The sequence below is a fragment of the Exophiala oligosperma genome, assembly GCF_000835515.1.
Source record: "Exophiala oligosperma strain CBS 72588 unplaced genomic scaffold supercont1.2, whole genome shotgun sequence".
Lineage (NCBI taxonomy): Eukaryota > Fungi > Ascomycota > Eurotiomycetes > Chaetothyriales > Herpotrichiellaceae > Exophiala > Exophiala oligosperma.
This window is the reverse complement of record NW_015622819.1, coordinates 516824-540365: the sequence shown is the minus strand read 5'-3', so window position 1 is coordinate 540365 and position 23542 is coordinate 516824. Positions and strand designations below refer to the sequence as shown.

Genomic DNA, 23542 nt, shown 5'->3' with positions numbered 1-23542 from the left:
TGATGTGAGGCACAAGGCTGTGTAAGGCTGAGTGACACTTGTTGCAGGCTGATTCCAATGCTGACCCCACCATCTTGTCACAGTCCAAACAACACCACCACATTTACTTCTACTCCCCTTACTTGTTGATCTTGCTTTCCACGACGACGACATAAACCAAAACACCTCTCGATCGTACTTTGAGTCCAAAGACACAAAAGTCTTGATTTTTTCCTTCTTTTAAAGTTGACGCTGCACTGCCCATCTCACCATGGCCAGCGAAGCTCAATTCGACGCAGCTTTGTACGTTTCTCTCCCAGATCTGATATAACGTTCTCATATTCCCCTTCCCCCGGCTCGATTATCAGCTACTACACGGCTGATTCCAAAGGGGCTGGGACCTATCCTTTCTGATCTTTGTGACTGACCATCCTGTCCGCGCGTCATGACAGAGACCTCCTCCGTCGACTCTCCCCTCTCAACGTGTCATCCAACCTGACGGCCATCACGAGCCTCGTGCCCGACCTAACCGAAGACCTCCTCTCGTCGGTCGACCAGCCTCTCAGCTCGGCGAGGTGCAAGAAGACGGGCCGGGACTACTTGCTGTGCGACTACAACCGGGACGGAGACTCTTACCGTTCCCCCTGGAGCAACGAGTTCGAGCCTCCACTCGACGACGCCACTTTCCCCTCGGACCGGGTGCGAAAGATGGAGGTCGAGGCCAACAACGCGTTTGACGTTTACCGACAAATGTACTACGAAGGGGGGACGGGGAGCGTGTACCTGTGGGACCTGGACGACGGGTTCGCCGGGGTGGTGTTGTTGAAGAAGAGCGTGGCGCGAGAGGCCGGTTGGGACAGCGTCCACGTGTTCGAGGTTGACGAACGTCGGGGGAGTGGCAACGGTGGTGGCCGGACTTGCCACTACAAACTCACTAGCACGGTAATCTTACACCTGAAAAGTGGCGGCGGCGGCGGCGGCGGAGGTGGTGATCAAGAGCTCAACCTCGCAGGTAGCTTGACGAGGCAGGTCGAGGCGGACCTCGTGGTCGAGAGCGCAGGCGGCCAGGGCAAGGACGGCGGACACGTGTGCAACGCCGGACGCCTGATCGAAGACATGGAGGGAAAGATGAGGAACATGCTGCAAGAGGTGTATTTCGGCAAGGCAAAGGACGTCGTGGGGGATCTGAGGAGCGTCGCCCCCTTGACCGGCGTCAATCGTGACAGGCAGACGCAGAGAGACGTCATTTCCAGTATGGGTGGGAAGTGATGATCCAAAAAAGCCTTTGTTTTCATATCACACATCACATCGGCGGGCCTTTTTCACATCACAGTAACCTCGACGCACATCGCATCAAATTATCCCATCCCGCCTCATGTCACCCATCAGTGCAATTCAATTTCGCTTCACCCACAGCGTGGTGCTGTGTCGTCGCCAAGGGCCCGTCAACCACGACCACGTCGCAGAGACGGTGACGGGGACCAGCGGACCTTGATACAAGGTACGTGGGATTCCAATTTTGGAAGACTCGACTGCACAGCTCGACGGTATTAGGAACTCTTAAGGGACGGAATACACACGGTGCTGGTTGAATGGAAACAGATACAAACTTGTGCTGGATGGATGGACGTATGCGTTGCGCATGTCAAAAGGCAACCAGGCAAATACCTCACATTTCCTCCGGGGCCATGATACCACGAGTTACCCTACATGCCCCGGAACGACAATGTGGAATCATGTGAACCATGTACATGTACATTGCAGGAAATCATGACAAGAACGGATTCCTCGATCCCAGTCTAGAATGAATCTTGAAAGGCACTTGTTATTTTTTCTTTTTCCCAATCAAAAGTAACTACCTATCCCCACCATTAGGTACATTTTCATGCTACTCCGCAAAAAAAAGGTGAGTGAGAGAGAGGATGTTCGTTTTGAAGTCGAGAAGAGTCGTTGTAATCATTTGACACACAGGCAAATCAGTGAGGAGTCCTTTTTTTTGTTATTGGGAAGTCGCGATCGCTCAAGGTTATTGTGATTGTTGTAGTTGTTGGTTGTTGTAATAGCAATAGTAGTAGTAGTTGTGGTGTTCGTATAAGTGTCGATATTCGCATGTACTTGATAGCACCACAGGGCGAGTTTCGACCTTAATCATCCCCGTGAGACGGCATTTCCCGGGCAAACCCATGGCAAGTGCTGCAAAGGGACTGCAATCGATCTTGTCTCCTCTGTTCTCTGTGACCTTTCTTTACGCACCGTCACCCCAAATGCCCACCACTCCCATGGCGAATCCGACTCCGGCGATCCAACTCCTCACCTTTTGTATCCTACGTTCCCGGGCCATTTCCATCTCGACCTTTTCACCATTGACCTGGTCTTCGGTCGTCGAGGCCTCGATTTGGATAAAGGAGCCGCTGTCGGAGCCGACGCCCTCTGGACTGCTGCTACCTCCTCGAGTGCTCGTCGTTCCCTTGTTTCTGTTTGACGATGATCTAGACGAGCCACTCCCGAGACTTGGGAATCTGGAGAGGCCATTGTACCAGTACTCGACACCCTGGCCACCGATGAAAGCCACCAGGGCCGTCCACAAAAGGTAAGGGTGTCGACCGCGCGGGGAAGCCAGACTGAAAGCCGTGATGAGGGAAAGCGAAGAGACCGAGGCCAGGGTGAGGATCTGTCGGGAAGATTGAGTCTGGATGGTCGAGAGGGTTCGGGCGGCCAGGGAAGCCGAAGGTAGGAGTGCGAGTGAAGGGAGGGTGATGGTGGTTAGTGTGTATGACGTTCCCTGCGAAAAGGGTTAAAGAAGTCAGCGACTACTCCGTACAACTTTTGCAGAAAGTAAAAAAAGAGAGACCGGTTGTCCCTCAAGGTCGGTAGATAAAGTGCTTTGGGCTTTACTAACAGTCAAAAGACCAAGGGATATGGTCCCGACGAATTTCGTGATGCTTATCGGGCAAGGCATCTTTGCAAGAACAGAAGGAGAGGGCAGAAGAAGTTAAGAGGGGTTCAGGTATATGGTTGTTCGGTAGGTATGTAATGTGGTGTGGTGTATCTCGAGGTGTGGCGGAGAGACGGAGGGATGATCTGTAGCTCCGGCAAGTCGATTGCGATGAGTGAGATACGGCGGTGATGCCGGCGTGATCGAGAATTATAAGATACGAGGGTTCACTCGTACCAGTATCGCCGTTCGAGTTGATCCCAGTCGTCGTGGTCGTAGTTATGGAGAGGTGCAGTTGAGAGTCCTGCCTGATCTTCCGGCTACGATTACTACAGAGTAACTCGGGGCCTTTTGACGCAGGTTGGTCGTAGCCTACAATGATACCACGCTAATCCACTTCCGTGACCCATCACTTCTCATACGTCATTTCTAGTACTTCATACGAGTACCTTACAATGTCAGTGCACACAATTAAATACTTTGTACTCGCACTCGCATCCGCACTCTTACCCTTCACCTTGGACAAGAGTATCAAGTACTTACGGAGAGCCTAGGTGGCTACTTAAGTAAACACATCAGCCCAATATCGGACACCCTTCAATCCGTTCGCCCATGTCTCGGCCTGTTCCCTCGACACCCCTTTGGCATCGACATAAATCTCGACCATGACCTTGTTGATCTCCACACCGACGGCACTCGAACCGCACATGTAGACCTGGGCCTTGTCCAAGAAGAGCTTTTTGGTGTCGGCCCTATCGTGCCAGATCCGGTCTTGGACGTGACGGCAACCCAGACTCTTCTCCGGTGCTCGTGAAAAGGCGTGGCGGAGGTCGACCGCACCTTGCTCTTGCCACTCGGCGAACTCCTCTTGGTACAGGGCGTCTCGATCGGGAGACGCGCAGCCGTAGAACAAGAGTGCGGGTGCCAGTTTCTTACCGGATCGGATCTGGAGAGACCGCTCTTGGACGAATGCCCGGAAGGGCGCCAAACCTGTCCCAGCGCACACCATCAACACAGGAGTGTTGTCGTCCAGGGGCAGATGGAACCCGGCGTGGCTGGGTCGGACGGCGACACTGATTCGGTCACCCGACTCTCGATGTCGGAGAAAGTTGCTGCACGCCCCGAGGAAACGGTCCTTGTCCGGATCGCCGCCTCCTCTCGCCGGAGCGTCAACGACAGTATAAGTGATGGTGCACTTTGCGGGGTCCTCCAGCGGTGACGAAGAAATACTGTACTGACGGATCCGCATGGGAGGTAAGGCTTCCAGAAACTGTCCCAGTGAGAATTGTGCACCCGGATATCTCTCCAAGATGTCGAGCAGAGATTTATTCTTGCCCAAAACCTCCTGCATGAAGTCGTCGGTCGCAAGTTTCTCCAGGCTCTGCCTCGATTCTGCTTCGGGGATCGTCCTGGCCACTTGCTTCAACTGCTTCGACGTCGCCGGTTGAGAAAGCTCGACGAGAGCCGAAAAGACTTCAAACACGGACAAAGGTCTCCCCTGAGGCAGAGGAGTGTGAGACTCCGGGCTGATGGTGATCATTGCGTCCCACGTGAGATTGAATCTGGCCAGAGCGCGACGTACGTTTCTGCGCGGGTTGAAGGGCAACACGGCCAGATAGTCTCCCGCTCTGTAGGACATCCCTGAAGGCATCTGGATCTCCATGTGCCGCTTCTCGGGGCAATTTGGCGCCGTCAAAACTCGATTCTCGAGAACCATGGCGGTCTTGAGATCCTGTCGAAGCAAGCTCGCCCTGCTGTCGGCTGTGACTTGAATGTCGAGACCTGGAGATTGGTCTTCATCGGATTCGACTGTCTGGGTCTTGAACGTCTTTGCAATCGCAGGCCACAATTCTTCGTCTTTCCACTTGTCAAAGTCCTCCAAAAACCCAGCGTCGTTGGCGTCCGCGGCTCCTCTTGCTGTCATGCGCTCCGCACCTCTCTCAGCCAGGGTGCTGTCTACAAGACTGGGGATTTTGTGATATGTATGATGCCAGTCGCCTGCACATAAACGTCAGTCTCGTTACAATGAATTGCTCACCACCGGGTACTTACGATTGCCCATGCCAAATACAGCGTACTTGACCCCTTTGGCTGCTTCTCCTTGTAAAGTCTTCACCCAAGACACAAAACGGGCCGCGTTGTCGGGAGGTTCTCCCTCGTAACTGGAAGTGATGACAACGAGCGGCCCTTCCTTCGGCAAGGCGTTGGTAGCCTTGTCCAGTATTTCGACCTTGGCCTCGAAACCGTGCGAGGCGGCCGAAGAAGCCAGAGAGCTAGCCATGGCTTCACAAGTCCCTGTGTTTGAGCCGTAAAAGATGGATAGAACAGCTTGGCTTGACGCAGAGTCTGCCTTCGGTTTCGCCGAAGACGTCTCAGCCTTTTGCGGTGTGGGACCTCGTTGCCCACGAAGCCGGGATTCAATGTCTGGATGTCTGGGTTTGGCGCGCATATAAAAGTCGTGTGGCTTGATCGTCAATGTAGACTGAATCGAAATTTGATAAGATGGATCAGACATGGTGAACTCGAAGTTTGAAAGCAGCATTGCCAGAGCCAGGAGAGCCTCTTGCCATGCAAAAGGTCGACCAATGCAAGCACGGGCGCCGTTCCCAAATGGCTGTGATAGCTGGGGTCAGCGATACTCACCATCTCAAAAGGGGGGACAGATACACACCTTCCACGCATTGGGTGGTAGCTGACCAAATGGTTCGTCCATCATTCTTTCCGGTCGGAACACTTCAGCGTCTTCACCATACACTGCAGGGTCTTTGTGGATGGCCATCAAGAAGCAAAAGAGTGGAGTCTCTTTTGTTACGTGATACTTGCCACCGATGATTTCGTCTTTCTTGGGGCGGACGGTGAAAGCAGGCGCCGGGGGATACAGACGCAGGGTCTCTCTCAGGATGGCGTTGAGGTATTCCAACTTGGAGAGATGTTGATATGTTACTGTCTCGTCACCGACCACTCGGTCGACCTCCTCCTGTGCCTTGCGATAGGCTTCGGGATTCTTGAGGAGTTCGTAGAACACAAACGAAAGAAGACCGGAAGTGGTCTCATGTCCTAAGGAGAACAATTAAGCCTCGAGTTCAGGTGCAGTTACAACGAACGCCTTACCAGCAATGAGGAATGTGATCATGTTATATGCGATACATTCCTCCGTGAGATTCTCTCCTGTCTTGGGGTCTTTGTTGTAGAGCATGGCATTAAGAAGATCCTTCTTGTCGACAGGGTTCTCGCGACGCTGTTTCACCAGATCAGTGGCCACCTTGAGCATCAATTCTACGTTCTCGTTGAATTTCTGGTCCTCTGCGCGGAAGAAGTAGCTCGGCAATGGTGGCCTGCGTGCACGGCCGCCTGCCCCGATCAAGACAGCAACCATTGCGTTGACGAAGGGGTGCATTTCTTCGGTATAGAAAGAATTGAAACGGGTCCCCATGGCGCATCTTTTTCAGGTCAGTCCAAAGAATCACCAGGACGCAAGCCACTCACAGTGCAATCGAATCCAACGTCAAACGGGTGAAGTCATCAGTGACCTTGATGTCATGATGGGGACCAAATCGTTCCCATTTAAGGACCAGCTGTGAGGCAATATCATACATCTCTGTGGAGGGAGGGTCAGCCTCTGGAGCCGTACATTGCTGTAGCAATGTCTGGATCACGGCAGAAAGATGAACTCACCATCAAACATGCCATGGATGGGGAGAGGGCCAAAGGCGGGCATCAGTGCTCGATGAGCCACCCCCCAATTGTGTTCTCCTGGCAGCGCGGTAAAGAGACCATCGTGAACGGCTTCCCGGATGTAATGAAGGGCTCCTGTCACGGCCTTTTCGAACCTCTTCTCGTCCATAACTTCATTGCATAGGTCTCTTGTGCAGATAAAGACCCTCTCGCGCCCACCCACGGTCAACTTGAAGATCTCACCTGATAATCTCATGTCAGCTACGTCGGCTCATAAAGTCCTGAGCCGCCTCCCCGTTGCTCACCATATCGTTTAGCCAGATTGGACAAGCTCGTCATTGGGAACTCTGCATTGATCTCGAGGGCATTGCCAATGAGTGGCCATGACCGCGGCGAAGGAATGGTATCCGTCATGATCGGTACCTGGTCACAACTCCAGAGCGAGTAAAGCACTACTGTACGTTTCTCTCTGTAGAACGACAAGCCCGGCCAGAGGCCAACGGTCGTAGGCCTTTATTATATCTCACCTCCATGATCTGGGCGAAGCCGACGCTAGTCGGTCCCAAGAGTGCAGGAACAAGCGAGGGTATGGAAATCCAAAACGATTTATTGGCTCAATAATGGTTGACGCATTCCTCAGCAGAGCTGGAGAATGTATCCACGTGTGGAGGAAGATCAAAGCGCATCGTTAGTTCAGCTTCCTTCTAGACACCTGCAGATGGAGGAGGCGCTCGCTTGTTGACTTCTTGGCTAAACCATGTTCGGGGGGGTGCAAGCTAGCTGTGACACATGCTGTCAAGAGTTTCTTCTGTCGCAACTCTCTCTGTGTCCTTTGACCAGAGTCCGTGGTTGTTTGGTAAGAATACTTGACGTGGTTGATAGTGGGGAAACAGCGACAAGAAGAAATCCCACACACTGGTGTATGGATGACCGTGACTTTTTACCCTTCAATAAGTTCACTGTAGACAGTTACTAGCAACCTCGGAAGCAGTCGAGCACAGATGCAGATTTCAACCCCGGCAGTGCCGGGATCTGTGGTGACCTGACACTAGTATCCGAATCTATTCCTGGGAATACGAGGAGCGGGCCAGTGCACCAATAGTTCCGATGGCTGGTGGAAAGTTTCATACAAGTCGCTTGGCCATCTAGGCCTTCTCCCTCGAGTCATGGGGGGTGAGAGAACAAAACACATGTGCCAAAACGATGTCCCATTTGTAGATTGGCGTCTCTCAGCTCTTATGGACCTCCGAGTACTTCACAGAACTTTAGAAAATAAGTCGACCAAGGCGAAATGTCTCAAATACCTGCTCTGATAGAACAGTTCAGGCCAGACCTCGTGAGATATGAGAATTTGTACAAGAAGTTACATGCGAACCCCGAGCTCTCCCACCATGAAGTCGAAACAGCATCGTTGATCGTTCAACATCTCACAGGATTGAGTGGTGAGCTTGACATTCGGACCGGGATCGGAGGCAATGGGTTGATCGCAATTCTGCATAATGGACCAGGGCCAACTGCTTTGCTGCGGGCTGATATGGATGCCCTGCCAGTGGCCGAACGAACCAACCTCGAATATGCAAGCCATCGAAAGCATCTGGGCAAAGACGGTCTGGAGAGACCAGTCGCGCATGGTAAGCACTCCGGACCATGGGTTCTGGCAAGGAGGATACGCAGGATTAATACTGGTTCTAGCATGCGGACACGACGTTCATGTCGTATGCCTCCTGATTGCTGCGGAAGCTCTCATCAACGCACGAAGAGCATGGGCTGGAACGATTGTTTTTCTCTTTCAGCCGGCCGAAGAAGCTGGTGATGGTGCGCTCGGAATGGTGAACGACGGGTTGTATGATGCGTCTCGTCATAACTGTCCTCTTCCAGACATTGTTCTGGGACAACATGTCGCGCCAATTCGAGCTGGAATTGTCACTTCCAAGACTGGCGCCATCATGAGCTCGTCAGACAGCCTCAAGGTCACAATCTTTGGTCGAGGTGGGCATGCCAGTATGCCCCATCATTGTATCGATCCCGTTGTGATCGCGAGTCATATTGTGGTCCGTCTTCAGACAATATCGAGCCGCGTGATTCCTCCGGACGAGGTCGCCATTATAACAGTTGGATCGATCCATGCTGGTGAAGCTGAAAACGTGATTTGTGACCATGCATTTTTTACCATCAACATTCGAACGCTCAACGAGGAGGTCAGACTGACTGTCCTCAAGCACATCAACAGCGTCATCAAAGCAGAATGCGAAGCCAGCTTTTGCGAAAAGCCTCCTCAGATCGACCATCACATGAGTCTTCCAACTACCTCCAACGCCGCAGATGTCGAGACGAGGCTGCAAGCAACTCTGAGAGAGTTCTTTGGACCAGTCTTTATGGTGGCTCCGAAAAGCAGCTTGGCGAGTGAGGATTTCAGTATCCTTGCCAGTTCTATTGGCAAACCGTACTGTTTCTGGTTGTTCGGCGGCACTGATGCAGAGTTATGGGACAGGATGGAGGCGCAAGGGAAGTTGGATAAAATTCCGATCAATCATAGTGCGGAATTTGCTCCTGTGATAGAACCGACGCTCCAAACTGGTGGCGATGCGATGGTTGCTGCAGCTCTGACATTTTTGGGACAACCGTCTAGCTAGTAACGCCGTAGAATGGTATATAAATATCTTCAGTGCTCATCTATTGTTCGTCTCGACCGTAGAATGCCCGTGCGACGGCCAAACTGACGATGGGGTAACTCATAATTCTATCGTGCAGTCCATGCTTCACGACTTGCTCCCTGATGATGCCTCCTTTGCCACGCCAGTCAACTTCCCATCCTCCAGCGCCGAGCTCTATCCTCTCTCTAGCTTTTATATCTTCCAATTCGTCAAAGCTGACGTTCGAGTCCGGAAATCTCATAGCATTTACGGCATGCCAGAACACGATCTCTGAATGTATCCAAGGGATGTCATAGTCATCCTGTGCATGTATAAGCGTAATATCGTACTTCCTATGTCGATTTCCAAGTTTTGAGGAGTCGCAGTGTCGAATGAAGGCCGAGAGCGTGTCTTTGGACGGCCACTTACTCACAATGAACTTGTTGAAGAAAGGCAGTGCGTAAGGAATTCTAGCAACGGGGCCAAGAAGCGGTATTGTTCCGGCCACACTGTATGTCCTTGTGAGAAGCTCAACATCCGCAAATGGCGCCACGAGTATCATCCCAGCAAAAAGAATCGGCGGAGACTGTAGAGCAAGATGATGTGTAAGCGCTATACTCACACCTGTTCTGAGAGATTGTCCAAAAATGACTATGCGGTCTGGCCGGATACCGGCCGTTTCTAGGGCGAAGTTGGCAAGCGTCAGCGCGTCAGTGAGGAGGCCAGCTTCAGACGGCCATCCGGTGCTTGTCCCAAACCCTCGGTAGTCTATGGCAATGATGTGGACGTTCTGCGCAGAAGCCGAGATGGCACGGTAACTTTGGGGTCGCCAGCCAGATCCAAGAGTCCCTGCTGCTCCATGTAGATATAACACCAGTTGTGATGTCAGATCGTCTCTCAGTAGCTTAAATGCCAATCGTTCTTTGATTTCATGGCACAGGCCTACTTTTTCGCTCCTCAAAGCCTTCTCGTTCTGCCTGTATGTCTCGAGCGGCAGGATATGCCATGCATGCAAGATTTCTCCGTCTGGCGTGATGAGGTGGAAAGGTGTGACTTGGTTGCGGAGGAAGCCCCATTGTTCAGGCACATTGACGTCTTGAAACCATGTCAAGGTAACTCGGTGTAGGTAGATGACATGGTCTTGTAAGGTGGGAATCATGAGGAGACCGAGGAATATCGAGTATAGGCCGGCACTCGCTGTGATGATGATGACAATAGGTCTGAGCAGCGCCACGATCCAAGAGATATTGAGCATCTTCTTGTCAACAACCTGGCAGCTCAGTGCCAGCTTCGTACTCAGTCAAGCTGCGATCAGTGCGGGAATGTCGTTATGCTTCGGAGACGCGCCAGAATGAACCACTCCTAGTGATCGCTCCCCCATAAAGCATGGGTCATTAGGACATTGCCAATGCCTTGCGACGGTAAGTGGTGTCATTAATGTCACAACGTGTCTGAGTGAAATCTTGGGGCCTGAGGCAGGAAGTTTCAGGACCTCACGAAGTGGCATTGTAACGATAATTTGACTTTACCCCCTTCATGCGCCTCCTTGCTTCGAATCCTTTAATGATTGCGACTTCTTGCTCTTTGGTCGTGAACTTGAGATCGACGTCACCCACACGCCTAGCTTTGACCTCTTCTTCGGTAGCCCACAGGTAATTTTGATGCTCCTTTGGGTCCAGCACGACGTTCAAAGCACCATTCGAGTTCCTTTTCGCTTCCACGAGGAAGTGAAATTTACAGACCAACTTGCCGGATCGTGTGAGGAAGACGTCTCCATCGCCAACTCGAGGGCCGATTGTCTCTCCTGTCAGTCCAGATTCCTCCCACAGCTCTCGAGCTACGCTGTGTAGAATGGACGGATCCTCGAAGTCGGTGGCACCCCCTGGGACCTCCCATCTGTTTGGTGCACTGTCAGTCGCGGCACGCTGAACCAACAAGACACGTTCTGGGTCGGAGGAGGAATCGAAGACTATGGCTCCCACAGCGACATATTGAAATCTGATCGTGGCACCCGAGGAAGTCTTTCTGCCTGGGTCGTTGGCAACGAACGTCTCTAGGTTGACGGCGAAAGATGAAAGCGTCGGGTCCGACGTGAAGTCGAATGTCGGGGCCATCGGGCTTGAGGCTCTGAGATTACCAAGCTACCATTGTCCCAAGGGCTGGGTCACACACCTTCTGTGATGATCGACATAAGAAATCAATACTCGTAGGAATTGAGGCTGCGGAACGAGGCGATCAGGCTACAACAGAACGAGGCCTGGAATTCGCTGAGTCATTCGATTGACCCCGTCTAGGAAACAGTGTTATATAAGCGTCGGGATCAAAAAGACCGACTCCGACTGGAGATTCTCTTCGTCTTGACGCCATTGACGAGTGAGATGGCGTTCCTACATTACACGGTCTTTCCGACTGCTTAGAAATTTACATGCTTAGTACCCTTTTCGTCCATGATGACCTCGAGGTAGGTGGCCTCTCTTTAAGCTTTGAAACGATACTTAAGCCGCAGTGACTGTTGCTTCACAATGCGACGATAGCTTTTGAAACCTAGTCAGAACATTCATCATGGCACAAAAACCTGTGCTTATCTCGGGCGCCGGGCTGGCGTCGCTCCTGCTCGCGCGTTCTCTTTTGTTGTCGAAGATTCCATTTCGTGTCTTTGAGCGCGACGCGTCTCTCTCTTTCCGGGGACAAGGATATCGTCTCCGACTCTCGTCTGAAGGGCTAGATGCGATTGAGTCGGTTCTTGACCCGGCGGCCTTTCAACGCTTCTATGACCGCTGTGGCAAGACAGGTGGCAGTGGGTTTACAGGCTTTGACGCCATCACCGGTGCCGTTTTCGAAGAGAGCAAAATGGGGGAGAGCCTCGGATCGAGAGACGGAAAGATTGTCGGCATAGCTAGAGGTGAAATGAGGAAACTGTTCATGGAAGGGTGTGAGGAATTTGTGCAATTCAACAAACACGTCAAAGGTTATGAACTGACGGAGGACGGCGTTCGGGCCATATTCGCCGACGGTTCGAAATCAGAGGAAGGGTCACTCCTGATCGGCGGTGACGGCATCAAGTCGAGCATAGCCAAGCAAGTGTCTGGCGGTCGACTCAAGGTCTACGACACCGGTGCAAGAGGCATCCATGGGCAAGCACCCACGACAGCGTTCAAAGGTCTGGGGGAGGGTGTTTTTCGACTTCAAGACGACTCGAAGCCTACCGGACGAGTGGGACTCATAACGAATGTGAGACCCAATGATATGGACGATGCCAATGTCGAATTCGGTTGGACGCTGTCGGCCATGCCTGGCGTGATCAAGGCCCCGAACGACGACTACACAATCGTCGGCAAAGTCGCGGCTGATATTGCCAAGTCCCTCACGAAGGACTGGCATCCTCGGTTCAAACCTCTGATCGATCAAATGAATGAACCCGAAGCGGCGTTCTGGAAGATCACTTGCTCGACTCCCAGCGGAGTGCCAGAATGGCCCAACGAGCCTCGCCTCACGGTGATTGGAGATGCAGCGCATTCAATGACCCCTGCTGGTGGCCTCGGTGCGAACACTGCCGTCAGAGATTCAGCTCTACTAGGACGATTATTGCATGAAGCTGGCGGGTACAGAGAAGGGTTGACGGCCGAGTATGAGAAGGGAATGAGAGTGTATGCGAGCGAGGCTGTGGGACAAAGTTACGGCATGGCCACGAAGATGTTCAAGGTTACGATCAATGAAGCATCACATACAATGGAGGCAGAGTAGGAGAAGAGCAGTATACATCTATTATTACCCAGGTGGTCAGTGTATTGACAGTGATTGGAATGATTCCACGAGAGGAGTTGATATGATACGTGGACGTCTACCTGCATCAAGATCATAACTCGTAATAGTCCATACAGAATCCAGTACTCGGTACTTAGTAATCATTTGAGCCTCGGCTTAATTCTGGTTTCTTCCCTCCGCATTTCCTCGGCGCCGTTGATCTGTTACTGTAGAGTGCTCCGTACGAGAACATCCAAGGTAATAATTGTTTACGGCCGTTGCTACTCTGTAGTACACTTACTTGAAATACAGGTCTCACCTTTCATCTTTCGTCTTCATTACTACAGGCCGTGGAAAACACTTTTGCGGTTTTCGAGTCTCCCTCTCTCACACACACTTCCTCCAACCCTCACCAGACGCCCAACCTAATCGTGGTTTATCCTCCGCCGCCTCAGTCCTTCTCATCCTCCTCCACGCCGTTACAATGCCTCTCCAGAAACATGAATACCTCTCCTCGGTATGGCGAGATGGCATCTTCACCGACAAGGTCGTCTTCTGCACCGGCGGCAACGGTAGCATCTGTTCCGCTCAAGTGCGGGCTCTGGTGCACCTCGGAGCCAACGCGTGCATAGTCGGACGCAATGTCGAAAAGACGGAACGTATGGCAAAGGACATTGCGACCGCACGACCGGGTAGTAGGGTTTTGGGCATAGGCGCGGTGGACGTCCGCAACGTCGACTCCCTTCAAAAGTCGATCGATACCTGCGTCAAGGAACTTGGAGGGATCGATTTCCTAATGTCAGTATTCAGTACTCTTGAGAGTTCACGGTGGTGGTTTTTTTTTTGTTTTTGGTCTCTTCACAAAAGTATTGAGGCTGACTATTCTTTTTGCTTTTACACACAAACAGTGCCGGGGCGGCAGGAAACTTTCTAGCTCCTCTCGCTCAATTGTCACCCAACGCCTTCAAGTCGGTCATGGACATTGACATTCTGGGATCTTACAACGTCACCAAACTCGCCCTGCCTCACCTCGTGGCCTCGGCCAAGAGACACAACTCGTCGTCCTCGCTCCCGCATTCGTCGTCCGGCACCCCGGGCGGCCGCATCATCTACGTGTCGGCGACCATCCACTACACGGGCCTGCCGATGCAGACCCACGTCGCCGTCGCAAAGGCCGGCATCGACGCCCTCTCGGCCAACGTGGCCATCGAGTACGGCCCGCTGGGCGTCACCAGCAACATCATCGCCCCCGGCCCCATCGCGGGCACCGAGGGCATGGACAGGCTGTCCAAGGAACACAAGTCGGGGGGTTCCAAGACGAGCAAGCGCATCCCGTTGGGCAGGTGGGGCCTGATCAAGGAGATCGCGGACGCCACCGTCTTCCTGTTCAGCGACACGGGCAACTACATCACCGGCGACAACCTGGTGGTCGACGGCGGGGCGTGGCGCACCTCCGGAGGCACCCCCGGCGGCGACTTTGTCTATCCCGACTTCATCCTCTCCGGGGCGGAGGTTACCGGGGTGGCGGGCAGCAAAAAGAAGAAGGCGACGCCCGCTTCTAAACTATAGACGACTATATAAGAGGACGCCTCCCACACGCCCGAGGTTTGCTTTTTTTTGGTATGCACGAGTTACGGAGTTCCAAACGAAAGCGTTTTGATTATATACCTATCTACGAAAGAATTGAAGGCGCTTACACCCTTTGATCTGTCCCTCAACGCTCAATATTTCTACTTCTTTTTCCCCCGACGAGCGAACGCTCGTCTTGATGAGGGTGTACTCTGTATTTACTACTGGCTATGAGATGTTCCTGCCTTTGCTTCGAGTTACGGAGTATTCTCCCAGCACGTCTCCGGTTTGGACTGCATATGAGAGACTCATACCTCATCCCCTCGTTGTCCGACATCACAAATCGCCTTCCCTACGTCCCTTGGCTCGTTTTCACGTTCCATCGTAACTTCTCTCTCTCTCTCTCTCTCTCTCTCTCTCTCTCTCCACATCATGCAAGGCCATACCGTTGTCGCACCAGTCTCACAAATATACACAAGCCGTCTTTCGGCTTATGGCTCAAGCTCAAAGCCCCTTTCGTTGCAACGCATCAAGACCTCCTTTTCCGTCCATTCAATCTATTCAGATCAACATCCTCTACATGCTCAACTTCTGGGCCATCCTGTTGTTGCACTTCCTCGGAAGGTAGCCTAGTCCACGTTCCTGGCGCCGCCTGCCACAGGTCATGATCATATTCATGGCTGGGTCCTGCGTCGTGAGGCAGATTTCCATAATCGTCATCAGTTTCCCACCAAGATAGACGAGCCTCGTCAGACTGATCTTGACCTGGCTCCGATTGCAGTCCCAGTCTCTAACTGTTTTGCCAATTCTCAATACTTGTCGCATCGGGAGTTATCCATTGAGGCTGCGGTGCTGGGACCTGACCTTGTGTTTGGACGCCGCTTTGATCAAGACCTATTCCAACTGTACCATTGGCAGAGCCATAGTTGCTTCCGCCATTGACACCGATAGCTTCCTCGCCGAATGCAACATCTTCTGTACCATCGCCAATCCGTACGCCCGCCAAGCCCCATCCTATGGCATCGAGTTCACGACGGAAAAAGTCGCGTTCTTCGTCGTCAATCTCTTGGCCGCCTTCGTATTCATCTGAAGCAACTTCATCGTCGTCCTCAGTGGCCTTGGATTTGCCCTTGCCTTTTGGCACTGTACCACGCTTACCCTTCCTCGTGATGCCAGGATACATACGTCTTTGCCACCAAAATGTCAAACCTCTGAGTGCCCATTCCAGCGGCACAGCCTCATCGACCTCGCCTTCGACACTAGCATCATGCATGCCTGCGAGCCATTCATCCCTCAACTCCGGTCGGCAGTGGAGATAGATCGCCGTGATGACACGCATGTTGCTTTGTCTCCATTTCCGGCCGCAGTAAGGAACTTGCGACTTGAACAATTTCAGGACGTACAGGCGCAACGTCGGATCGGGTACACGGAGGATTCGCCTCAAAATCTGAGAGGATTTGAACGTTACAAGGAATAGAATTCGATGAGACTTGCTGCGTGTGAGCTTTTGCAGTATGCGAAGAAGATGGATGGCAGTCTGGAACTGGCGAAATGAATAGACAGTGATTGGTTGCGAGGGAACGGGTCCCAGGGGGTTGCCGAGTTCGTCGACCGATGGACGATTCTGTGCGTCCAGCCCCTGAGACAGATCTTGTTCTCCAAATTGACCATCGGGCCTTGAGATCGGCGATTTTCGGTGGCGAGGGATTGACGGTGGGATAGCCTCATCTATGCTAGAAGCCTCTGACCTTTCACCGGGACTGGTAGGAGACAGTGGCGGATGGTCAGAATGTGCGTGACAATAGTGCCACACGCTGAGATCCTCTCGGTCATATTTGAACGCCACAAGGTCTTCCAGGTTCTGATGGGCGAAGTACTTCAGGGTTAGCTGGATGTAATTGGAGTCCAACAACAGTTGTGTCATGTACTCAAACTTCAAAATATGAGACACCTTCAGCCACTTTAATAGTAAGAAGATTGCTCCAGAAACGGCCTTCTGGCTGATTTCTCGAGATCTGACGTTATCAAGATCCTCCAAGGTCATCTCTGCCGGGCGTGGCGGAGGCGGCGGCATGGGGAGGCCTTGAGTCTGAGCCATGTTAGAATTCGATTTGGAGCGACTGAGTCCACCGGTCTGGGACGGATCTTGAAGACCACCATTTCGAACTGCAATATCTTGGACATTGGTGAGCATGACTTTCATCATAACTATGACTAGAGATTGGAGGTCAGGCAGAGCTTGTTGGAAAAATTCTTCGACAGCCTCCATGCGAGCCCGAAGGTCGGGATCTAGACTGTTGAGTTCATTTTCTTCCTGTGAATCTTCGCTGCACGCATCGGATGCACCAAATTTGTCAGCACGCCAGCCTCTTTCATATTTCATAAAGAGATCTCGTTCCTTCCATAACTGGCGCATGGCTCTCGTCATCCTCATTCGACTGGCAAACAACTCTCCGGCTTCAATGATTGACAGAGGGATGTCGCTGCCTTCCCACTGCTTCCCTACCATCGAATCTTGCACCTCCGTCGATCCCTTGCCGCCGATTGTGTTGCTGGAGCTGTCGAGTGGGGGGTAAAGGAAAGGGAAATTCTGATTCGTCTGATAGTTCTGCTTTTTACCTGCCTTGCCGCCTGGTCCGATGGGTGAAGGAGGTGGTGAAGGAGCTGGTGTAGCAATATGGACCGGCTGATGGAATATTGAGCCACGCGTAGCATTGCCGGTTTGGGAATAGGCTTGAGCGGCAGAGTCAGGTCGGCTTTGTTGTGGCAACGGTGGGAGCATGGTTTTCTGCTCCGTCTCGAGCGGAATCAAGGGCAATGGGGGGTTGTACGCAGGATACTTCGAGGTGATCTCCTGTCGAAATTGATGGTAGTCTAGGGGAGAAGCCGTCAGAACGGGGTGTGCAGCGTCAGCGGAGAACGGATCGACTCGTGGCTGTAGAATGCTTTTAATCCTTTCCAAATGTTGTGTCAGGTCCCCGAACAATACAAGTATCGACTTCCAGAATAGTTGTAATGCATGCATGAGAGGTATGTTGTATGATTCATCCCATCTCAGCCGTGAAATGATGCTGGTAAGGAAGACAAGGAGATTGGGTTCTAGAGAAGCAATCGATTGTCGTAACTCTTGCCCGGCAGTATCGTTGATTCTTACCCTGGCCGATTCGACGAGAAGATAGAAAGCTGAGAGACAGAGGCTGAGTTCTCTATAGTCAGCCTCTCCAAAGGCTCCTTCACCAAGATCGTCGGCATCGTCCAGCTGTGCACGCCACTCATCAGGAGCTTGTGCGGCTTTGATCAGGCACGTGTAGAGATATGATATGATCCCACTCTGGAGAACCTCGTCCGCCCCTTTGTGCATCCAATGCACTTGAACAAAATTAGGTCGCTCATCCTCGGGTTTAGACAGCTCTTCATTCTCTTTGCTGGGGCGCTTCGGTTCTAGACCAGATGTCACGCTCCAAACACCAGTCAGAATGTAGAATACACAGCATAGAGCATCAATGCGAGAGGGATAAGATGTCTGTGCCAAATCCTTGCGGATTTCCGACAGGAAAAGCTGACGCTCATCTGGGCTCACTGTAATCCATGTTGAGTCATCAGGGATTTCCTGTTCTTGGCAGAACTGTTTCCATCGCTGCTCGAATGATTCTCGCGATACCAGAAGATAGTCCCGGTCCTGTTCTAGCTCCGTGTAGTGAAACCATTCGTCGACTTCTGGCTCGTAGTCTTCGGCATCACTATATTGAAAAGCGTACGCTTGCTGCTCGATCTTCGGGAACTGGCTTACCAATTGCCGTAGCTGTGGTAAGCTGAGAGAATCAGTAGGATCTGTTTGTGTTGGAGGAGCAGGAGGCGGCTGCGAAGGTGGTGGAGGTGGTGGTGCTGAACCTTCACGTCTTAGAGCTGGACGAGGTGGAGCCTTTGGTCTACTTCCTGGAGGTATTGTATCGGAAGGGCTCAGCGCACTCAAGGGGAGATCTTTACTGGGCGATAATATGGTGGTTCCAGCGTCGACCTCATCTGCTCTGACGAATAAGTGTTGACCTTGCGAAAGTTCTTGGCCCGGGTGATCGGAGGCCATGGATACAGTCGATATTTGTTCAAGAGCAGCCAGACATAATAGGTGACATCCCAAACTCCATGGACATTATAAAGCGAGAGTCCAGTGCATGTCAGTATCGTATGAGGCTAGAAGGCGTAGAAAGATGTTAAACAGGGCGATATTGCACGAAAGGGGAGTGAGAATGAGTGAGAGAAGCGCGATCATTTCGAGGCCAGAATGAACTTCGCCAAGCGCCTTCCTCATTGGTCATAATCAAACCACAATTCACCAGTAAATAAGAATACACATCTACATTGCTTCACTCTGACTAACAGGAATACTCTTGTCTAAGATAGGATATTCATCTAGGTGAATAGGTAGACACTTTAGTTGGCTGACGGAAGAAACCATGGAATCGACGAGTTTATTGCTCTAGCTGCCATCTCCGGTTCGATATCCTGGTTCCTCTCAGACGGTGGTCTCTCTCCAGGCCAGGTCTAATCTAAGTTCTTCTCTTCTCTGATAGCACATTCTTGGGACATGTGCTCGTGTTGGATTGCCCTTGCACACTGTAGGGCACACCGTCAGGTGCAGTTCTTTGATCTATCGTCCAACCTCCCTGAGTCCCCGTTCTTATCGAAAGCGAACAATGACTTCAGTTCACATGTTCATCAAAGTGTGGCGGGAATCTTGGATGAGAGGGTTGGCACTGATGACCTCAGCACCCATGTATGCCATATCACAACTGAATCAGCTATTGCTGATTGACCATGTCAAGTTGACATAAATTGAATAGTTTGTGTGGTGATATTCCCAGTGCGGTCACGCTCCCAATGTGGTCACGCTCCCAATGTGGTCATTGGCTTTTTGAGAACACGTTGGTGCCTGCAAATTCATAATCTGAGCTGTCGAAGAGACCACACAGTCCCACTGAAGCCATCGCTGTGAGACAACATAACGCTTGAGTTTGAAGGCTGGGCGGAATGTGAAGGCATGGCTCAATATAGCTTCAGCCCATCTCTCTTTCTTGATCCTGCGTGGCATCATCCTTGATGACCAAATCTTGTGTACCTTGATCGGCTCTTTCCACAAATTCCCGTGCTCGACTCAAGAGTTCCCGTTTCATCCCAGCTCCTACCTTATCGCTAGCTCTTGCATTCAACCAGCTTGGGTCTAGAGGACCCCCTCCAACTTTGGTCAGACTGCTATCGCCTCCGATCGCTCGGCCTCTTCTGCTGTCTCTTTCGTCGCCTGGTCTTATGAGGTTGGCTTCTTCCAATGCGTAGACTTGCCGGCGGAGTCGAACTTCGATGGAAGAGAGGGTTGAGAAATATGTGTCTGCAGCAGTGGTGAAAGCAGAGCGAGCCGCCTCGGGGTTCTGAAGAGCTTTTGCCTGTGCCTCAGAAGTAGGCTGATTCGAGAGGATACCGATTGCTTCAGAGGCAGCAGATAGTAACGTTGCGATGGACGTATCGATCTCGTTCAATTCTGCGATACGATCAGCTGGGCTGAATCTGGACGCCTCGGCTGGAGCAGGCGCATCAAGGTCCATTTCTATGCCATGCCGTACAACCAAAAGCTCCTGTGCAGATGCGAGCATAACATGTCGCAGGGTCAAGTGAGTTCAACTTCATTGGGTAGAACAATCATTTCGTGTGAGGCAGGTTACCCGATACATTTGGCCTAAAGAGGGTTAGCGTGATCTAGAACATATCAGACTTGGCAGTTGAAGATGTTCCGTGTCTGAACTTGTTCACTTCTTTGAGACATCATCAATGTCTTCATCACATCTTCTTTGTCGCATCCATAACGTTTGAATCTTCCCAATGGTACAGTAGCACCGAAAAATTCCTCAGCCAGTGCATGAAAGCGCGGCGACAATGTCCGGGCAGACCGCGCCCAGCCCAGGGCCGAGAAGCGCGAGTACAGGACCAAATGGGCCGTTGGCGACTCCGACTTCTGCACCTCTGGTAAATGGAGTTGCAAACGCTCCAGTCTCTGGTACATCTGCCCCTGTAGCCGCACCGTCAGGTGGTGGAGGTGGTGGTATGAGCCAACAGAATCTCAACCAGATTGTAAGCATTGTCCCTTGCGGTTTGTTGCCTGTTTTGTTGTTATGGTTCAGAACCCGAGGGTAGGATGAGCCCCTAGCTCTCTGGAACCTTCTTTCGCGTTTTGTTCATTGAATTTAAGCGGCTGCTTTGTAGTGAAGTTGAACATGCGCTCGGCGCGGCGCGTTTTCCGCTCACTCCGATTTATCCCAACATGATCAATAAAAACCAAATTACACCTGCGATGTCAATGTGACTATCTGATTGCACCCATCATGGAGAAAATGGAAGGAGCCGACATGACTGACCCTCAACAGGTTATCGATTACTTAGCGAAGAAAGGTTACCACAGAACTGAAGCCACACTGCGAGCCGAATCATCAAATCAAGAGATTCCCAAGGATGGCGATATCAGTCCAGCTCCAAAAGGCCCACCCCGTTACTACGAGATGTTTGCGCGCCTACGAGCTTGGACGGACGACGCTCTCGATATCTACAAGCCCGAGGTCAAGCGTCTTCTCTGGCCGATGTTCGTCTACTCGTATCTCAGCCTGGTGAAACAATTCTACACCAAAGACGCGAAAATGTTGTTCCAAAAGTTCTCCGAAGATTTCAGGAAGGAACACGAGTACGACCTCCGTAGCATCGAGAAAATCACCCTCCCCGAGCATGGCGAAGACAAAACAGCCAAACTCTACCGCGACAACAAATACCGCCTCTCCCTTAGCAACTCCACCTTCATCTACTTCATGCAGTTCCTCGAAAGTCTCCCCCAAGCTGGATTCAGACTTTTCATTGAAATTGTCGAGAAACATTTGGACCTCCGCCAAGTCGAACGTGCTGCCGATGACCGCTACAGCTTCGCATCCATCATTCAACGCGGAATCGATGGTCAAGACATGCCTGCTGAGGATGAGGGTATTCCAGGTCACCGTCCGGGCAATGCCATATCATCCACAGACCCGACTGTCGGTAATAACCTCGCGACGTTGAAACTGGGCAAACTACCATTGGATAAGGAAGTTGAGGAAGACGTTCGAGGCGATTTGATGGACCTCGATCTTGCGGTACCCCCTCGTGCTGATCAACCGTCGCTCGTTCAGGTCCATGAGCAGATCAACATCAAACAAGAAGACGAAGATGAAGGACCGACACGCGCCGAGATCCCCTTCCCGCCTTCCACGGCCCGTGACGTCGCCCTTGAAGTTCAAAAGATCCGCGAAAATCGAGACCGAGTCAAGATCGAGTCCCGCACGGGCGGCATCGGCCCTGGCGTCAGCGTCGTCATGTACACTTTCCACAACACGCACGATGGTATATGCTGTCTCGACTTCAGCGGCGACAACAACCTTGTTGCGGCGGGTTTCCATGACAGCTACATCCGTGTCTGGACCTTGGATGGCAGCCCCCTGGGACAGCCCGTCAACGGCCAACCGCAGAATTCTCAGCGCCTCGTCGGCCATTCCGGACCCGTGTACGCCGTGTCTTTTTCACCGTCCAGCTGGAAGCCGACCCCAGACTCTGGCTCTACCGATGCGAAGTGGCTGCTTTCGTCCAGCGCAGACGGCAGCATCCGTCTTTGGAGTATAGACGCCTTTGCCTGTGTCGTCGTCTACAAGGGACACGTGGGACCGGTTTGGAGCGTGACTTGGGGTCCGTTCGGACACTATTTCGCGAGCGCAGGCCACGACAAGACGGCACGGATCTGGATGACCGACCACATTCGCAATGTCCGCTTCCTCGCGGGGCATGACGACGACGTCGACGTGGTAGCTTGGCACCCCAACAGCAGCTACGTCTTTACCGCGTCGAGTGACAAGACGGTACGCATGTGGGCGCTGAACAACGGCAACCCCGTACGAATGTTCACGGGTCACACGTCGATGATCACGGCACTGTCGTGCTCACGCAACGGCAAGATCTTGGCCAGCGCGGACGACACGGGTGTGATCTTACTCTGGGATCTGGGTCCGGGAAGATTGCTCAAGAAGATGCGAGGACACGGCAAGGGTGGCATCTGGAGCCTGAGCTGGAGTGCCGAGTCGACGGTGCTGGTGTCCGGCGGTGCGGATTGCACGGTGCGCACGTGGGACGTGACCGGCCCTGCGAAAGAGGCTGCGGCGACCGCGGCGAAGACAGACGGTGCTGCCGGCGTCGGCCCAGGGGGCAAGGCCGACGGCGGTGCCGGAGGAGGCGCTGCCGGCGGTGGTACGGGCGGCGCAGGTGCACCCGCATCGAACATCAACCTCACGGCCGGCACCGCCGGTGGAGCCCCAGGAGTAGGACCGAGCGTGCACAAGAAACGAGGCAAAGACGCCGTCGTCACCAGCGACCAAATCAGCGCTTTCCTGACCAAGCAGAGCCCCGTGTATCATGTCAAGTTCACCAATATGAATCTTGTCATTGCCGGTGGCGCTTATCTGCCGGAGCAGAGCAAGTGAAGCCCGAATCAATGAACCAGGATTCTCCACGCGCGTCAGGCAGCGAACGACGGACCTCGTTCTATCGGAGTAGTTCAGAGGCGATGAGAGCCCGGTCTATTTTCCCATGGCGACAACAATCGGATTGGTGATCATTCAACTTTGGGGATGGGATTGGATGACAATGTATGTGTATTTCACCGGAGCTGAAGGGGAGAAAATGGAAAACGAACAAAAGGAATGGCGCGTCTTTCCAGGGAAAACTCCAAGGCGAGGTTCACAATGGGCTTGTATTGGGACGAGAGTTATTACCCGGGCCACGACTAGACGGACCGACAGTGCACCGTGGCTCTGCCTTTTTTGCATGTCTCCTCCAGAGATATTAGGTCAGGTATTCAGATACCCTTGGGTCTGGCAGAAAATACCAATCTTGAATTATTCATGACTTGTGCTCTCGGCATTGACTCGTTTGGTTTTCTTTCCCATGTCCT

At 52.4% G+C, this 23542-nt stretch overlaps 11 protein-coding genes across 11 annotated transcripts; 5 read left to right on the top strand and 6 right to left on the bottom strand.

The window, feature by feature from the left end:
- Positions 1-115: 115 nt before the first annotated feature.
- On the top strand, positions 116-1801 carry PV06_01675 (uncharacterized protein). Its single transcript, XM_016402298.1, has 2 exons — positions 116-282; positions 432-1801. The coding sequence occupies exons 1-2, from the start codon at positions 251-253 to the stop codon at positions 1246-1248; spliced, it is 849 nt and encodes a 282-aa protein (XP_016266195.1). The 5' UTR covers positions 116-250; the 3' UTR covers positions 1249-1801.
- PV06_01674 (uncharacterized protein) lies at positions 1641-3234 on the bottom strand. Its single transcript, XM_016402297.1, has 2 exons — positions 2879-3234; positions 1641-2761 (listed from the first exon to the last, which is right to left on the bottom strand). Exons 1-2 carry the CDS (start codon positions 2936-2938, stop codon positions 2225-2227), a joined length of 597 nt encoding a protein of 198 aa, XP_016266194.1. The 5' UTR covers positions 2939-3234; the 3' UTR covers positions 1641-2224.
- A 66-nt stretch (positions 3235-3300) lies between these two features.
- On the bottom strand, positions 3301-7163 carry PV06_01673 (uncharacterized protein). The gene is made up of 7 exons (XM_016402296.1): positions 6895-7163; positions 6590-6832; positions 6401-6512; positions 6026-6354; positions 5586-5971; positions 4967-5528; positions 3301-4912 (listed from the first exon to the last, which is right to left on the bottom strand). Exons 1-7 carry the CDS (start codon positions 7001-7003, stop codon positions 3477-3479), a joined length of 3177 nt encoding a protein of 1058 aa, XP_016266193.1. The 5' UTR covers positions 7004-7163; the 3' UTR covers positions 3301-3476.
- Positions 7164-7705: 542 nt separating this feature from the next.
- PV06_01672 (uncharacterized protein) lies at positions 7706-9255 on the top strand. The gene is made up of 2 exons (XM_016402295.1): positions 7706-8220; positions 8282-9255. The coding sequence occupies exons 1-2, from the start codon at positions 7881-7883 to the stop codon at positions 9220-9222; spliced, it is 1281 nt and encodes a 426-aa protein (XP_016266192.1). The 5' UTR covers positions 7706-7880; the 3' UTR covers positions 9223-9255.
- Positions 9256-9262: 7 nt separating this feature from the next.
- On the bottom strand, positions 9263-10477 carry PV06_01671 (uncharacterized protein; the record flags this gene model as incomplete). The annotated part of the gene is made up of 1 exon (XM_016402294.1): positions 9263-10477. The coding sequence occupies one exon, from the start codon at positions 10475-10477 to the stop codon at positions 9263-9265; it is 1215 nt and encodes a 404-aa protein (XP_016266191.1).
- Positions 10478-10715: 238 nt separating this feature from the next.
- Positions 10716-11336, bottom strand: PV06_01670 (uncharacterized protein; the record flags this gene model as incomplete). Its single annotated transcript, XM_016402293.1, has 1 exon — positions 10716-11336. The coding sequence occupies one exon, from the start codon at positions 11334-11336 to the stop codon at positions 10716-10718; it is 621 nt and encodes a 206-aa protein (XP_016266190.1).
- Positions 11337-11628: 292 nt separating this feature from the next.
- On the top strand, positions 11629-13070 carry PV06_01669 (uncharacterized protein). Its single transcript, XM_016402292.1, has 2 exons — positions 11629-11683; positions 11729-13070. The coding sequence occupies exon 2, from the start codon at positions 11785-11787 to the stop codon at positions 12964-12966; it is 1182 nt and encodes a 393-aa protein (XP_016266189.1). The 5' UTR covers positions 11629-11683; positions 11729-11784; the 3' UTR covers positions 12967-13070.
- A 140-nt stretch (positions 13071-13210) lies between these two features.
- On the top strand, positions 13211-14667 carry PV06_01668 (uncharacterized protein). Its single transcript, XM_016402291.1, has 2 exons — positions 13211-13764; positions 13875-14667. Exons 1-2 carry the CDS (start codon positions 13451-13453, stop codon positions 14533-14535), a joined length of 975 nt encoding a protein of 324 aa, XP_016266188.1. The 5' UTR covers positions 13211-13450; the 3' UTR covers positions 14536-14667.
- Positions 14668-14747: 80 nt separating this feature from the next.
- Positions 14748-18752, bottom strand: PV06_01667 (uncharacterized protein). The gene has a single exon (XM_016402290.1). The coding sequence runs from the start codon at positions 18617-18619 to the stop codon at positions 15326-15328; it is 3294 nt and encodes a 1097-aa protein (XP_016266187.1). The 5' UTR covers positions 18620-18752; the 3' UTR covers positions 14748-15325.
- Positions 18753-18886: 134 nt separating this feature from the next.
- Positions 18887-20170, bottom strand: PV06_01666 (uncharacterized protein). The gene has a single exon (XM_016402289.1). The coding sequence runs from the start codon at positions 20130-20132 to the stop codon at positions 19590-19592; it is 543 nt and encodes a 180-aa protein (XP_016266186.1). The 5' UTR covers positions 20133-20170; the 3' UTR covers positions 18887-19589.
- A 180-nt stretch (positions 20171-20350) lies between these two features.
- PV06_01665 (uncharacterized protein) lies at positions 20351-23478 on the top strand. The gene is made up of 2 exons (XM_016402288.1): positions 20351-20655; positions 20949-23478. The coding sequence occupies exons 1-2, from the start codon at positions 20461-20463 to the stop codon at positions 23070-23072; spliced, it is 2319 nt and encodes a 772-aa protein (XP_016266185.1). The 5' UTR covers positions 20351-20460; the 3' UTR covers positions 23073-23478.
- The last annotated feature ends 64 nt before the right edge of the window (positions 23479-23542 follow it).

What these genes read in the sequence shown, in the direction of transcription:
- PV06_01665 (XM_016402288.1), top strand. Translation starts at nt 20,461, where the DNA reads ATGTCCGGGCAGACCGCGCCCAGCCCAGGGCCGAGAAGCGCGAGTACA. An exon ending in AACAGAATCTCAACCAGATT is followed by an intron (nt 20,656 to 20,948) that starts GTAAGCATTGTC and finishes GACCCTCAACAG; the next exon opens with GTTATCGATTACTTAGCGAA.
- PV06_01673 (XM_016402296.1), bottom strand. Translation starts at nt 7,003, where the DNA reads ATGACGGATACCATTCCTTCGCCGCGGTCATGGCCACTCATTGGCAAT. An exon ending in CATCCATGGCATGTTTGATG is followed by an intron (nt 6,513 to 6,589) that starts GTGAGTTCATCT and finishes CTCCCTCCACAG; the next exon opens with AGATGTATGATATTGCCTCA. An exon ending in GATCACATTCCTCATTGCTG is followed by an intron (nt 5,972 to 6,025) that starts GTAAGGCGTTCG and finishes TGTTCTCCTTAG; the next exon opens with GACATGAGACCACTTCCGGT.
- PV06_01675 (XM_016402298.1), top strand. Translation starts at nt 251, where the DNA reads ATGGCCAGCGAAGCTCAATTCGACGCAGCTTT. An exon ending in GCTCAATTCGACGCAGCTTT is followed by an intron (nt 283 to 431) that starts GTACGTTTCTCT and finishes GCGTCATGACAG; the next exon opens with AGACCTCCTCCGTCGACTCT.
- PV06_01669 (XM_016402292.1), top strand. Translation starts at nt 11,785, where the DNA reads ATGGCACAAAAACCTGTGCTTATCTCGGGCGCCGGGCTGGCGTCGCTC.
- PV06_01667 (XM_016402290.1), bottom strand. Translation starts at nt 18,619, where the DNA reads ATGGCCTCCGATCACCCGGGCCAAGAACTTTCGCAAGGTCAACACTTA.
- PV06_01672 (XM_016402295.1), top strand. Translation starts at nt 7,881, where the DNA reads ATGTCTCAAATACCTGCTCTGATAGAACAGTTCAGGCCAGACCTCGTG. An exon ending in GGAGAGACCAGTCGCGCATG is followed by an intron (nt 8,221 to 8,281) that starts GTAAGCACTCCG and finishes TACTGGTTCTAG; the next exon opens with CATGCGGACACGACGTTCAT.
- PV06_01666 (XM_016402289.1), bottom strand. Translation starts at nt 20,132, where the DNA reads ATGGACCTTGATGCGCCTGCTCCAGCCGAGGCGTCCAGATTCAGCCCA.
- PV06_01674 (XM_016402297.1), bottom strand. Translation starts at nt 2,938, where the DNA reads ATGCCTTGCCCGATAAGCATCACGAAATTCGTCGGGACCATATCCCTT. An exon ending in TATCCCTTGGTCTTTTGACT is followed by an intron (nt 2,762 to 2,878) that starts GTTAGTAAAGCC and finishes CCCTTTTCGCAG; the next exon opens with GGAACGTCATACACACTAAC.
- PV06_01668 (XM_016402291.1), top strand. Translation starts at nt 13,451, where the DNA reads ATGCCTCTCCAGAAACATGAATACCTCTCCTCGGTATGGCGAGATGGC. An exon ending in GGAGGGATCGATTTCCTAAT is followed by an intron (nt 13,765 to 13,874) that starts GTCAGTATTCAG and finishes ACACACAAACAG; the next exon opens with TGCCGGGGCGGCAGGAAACT.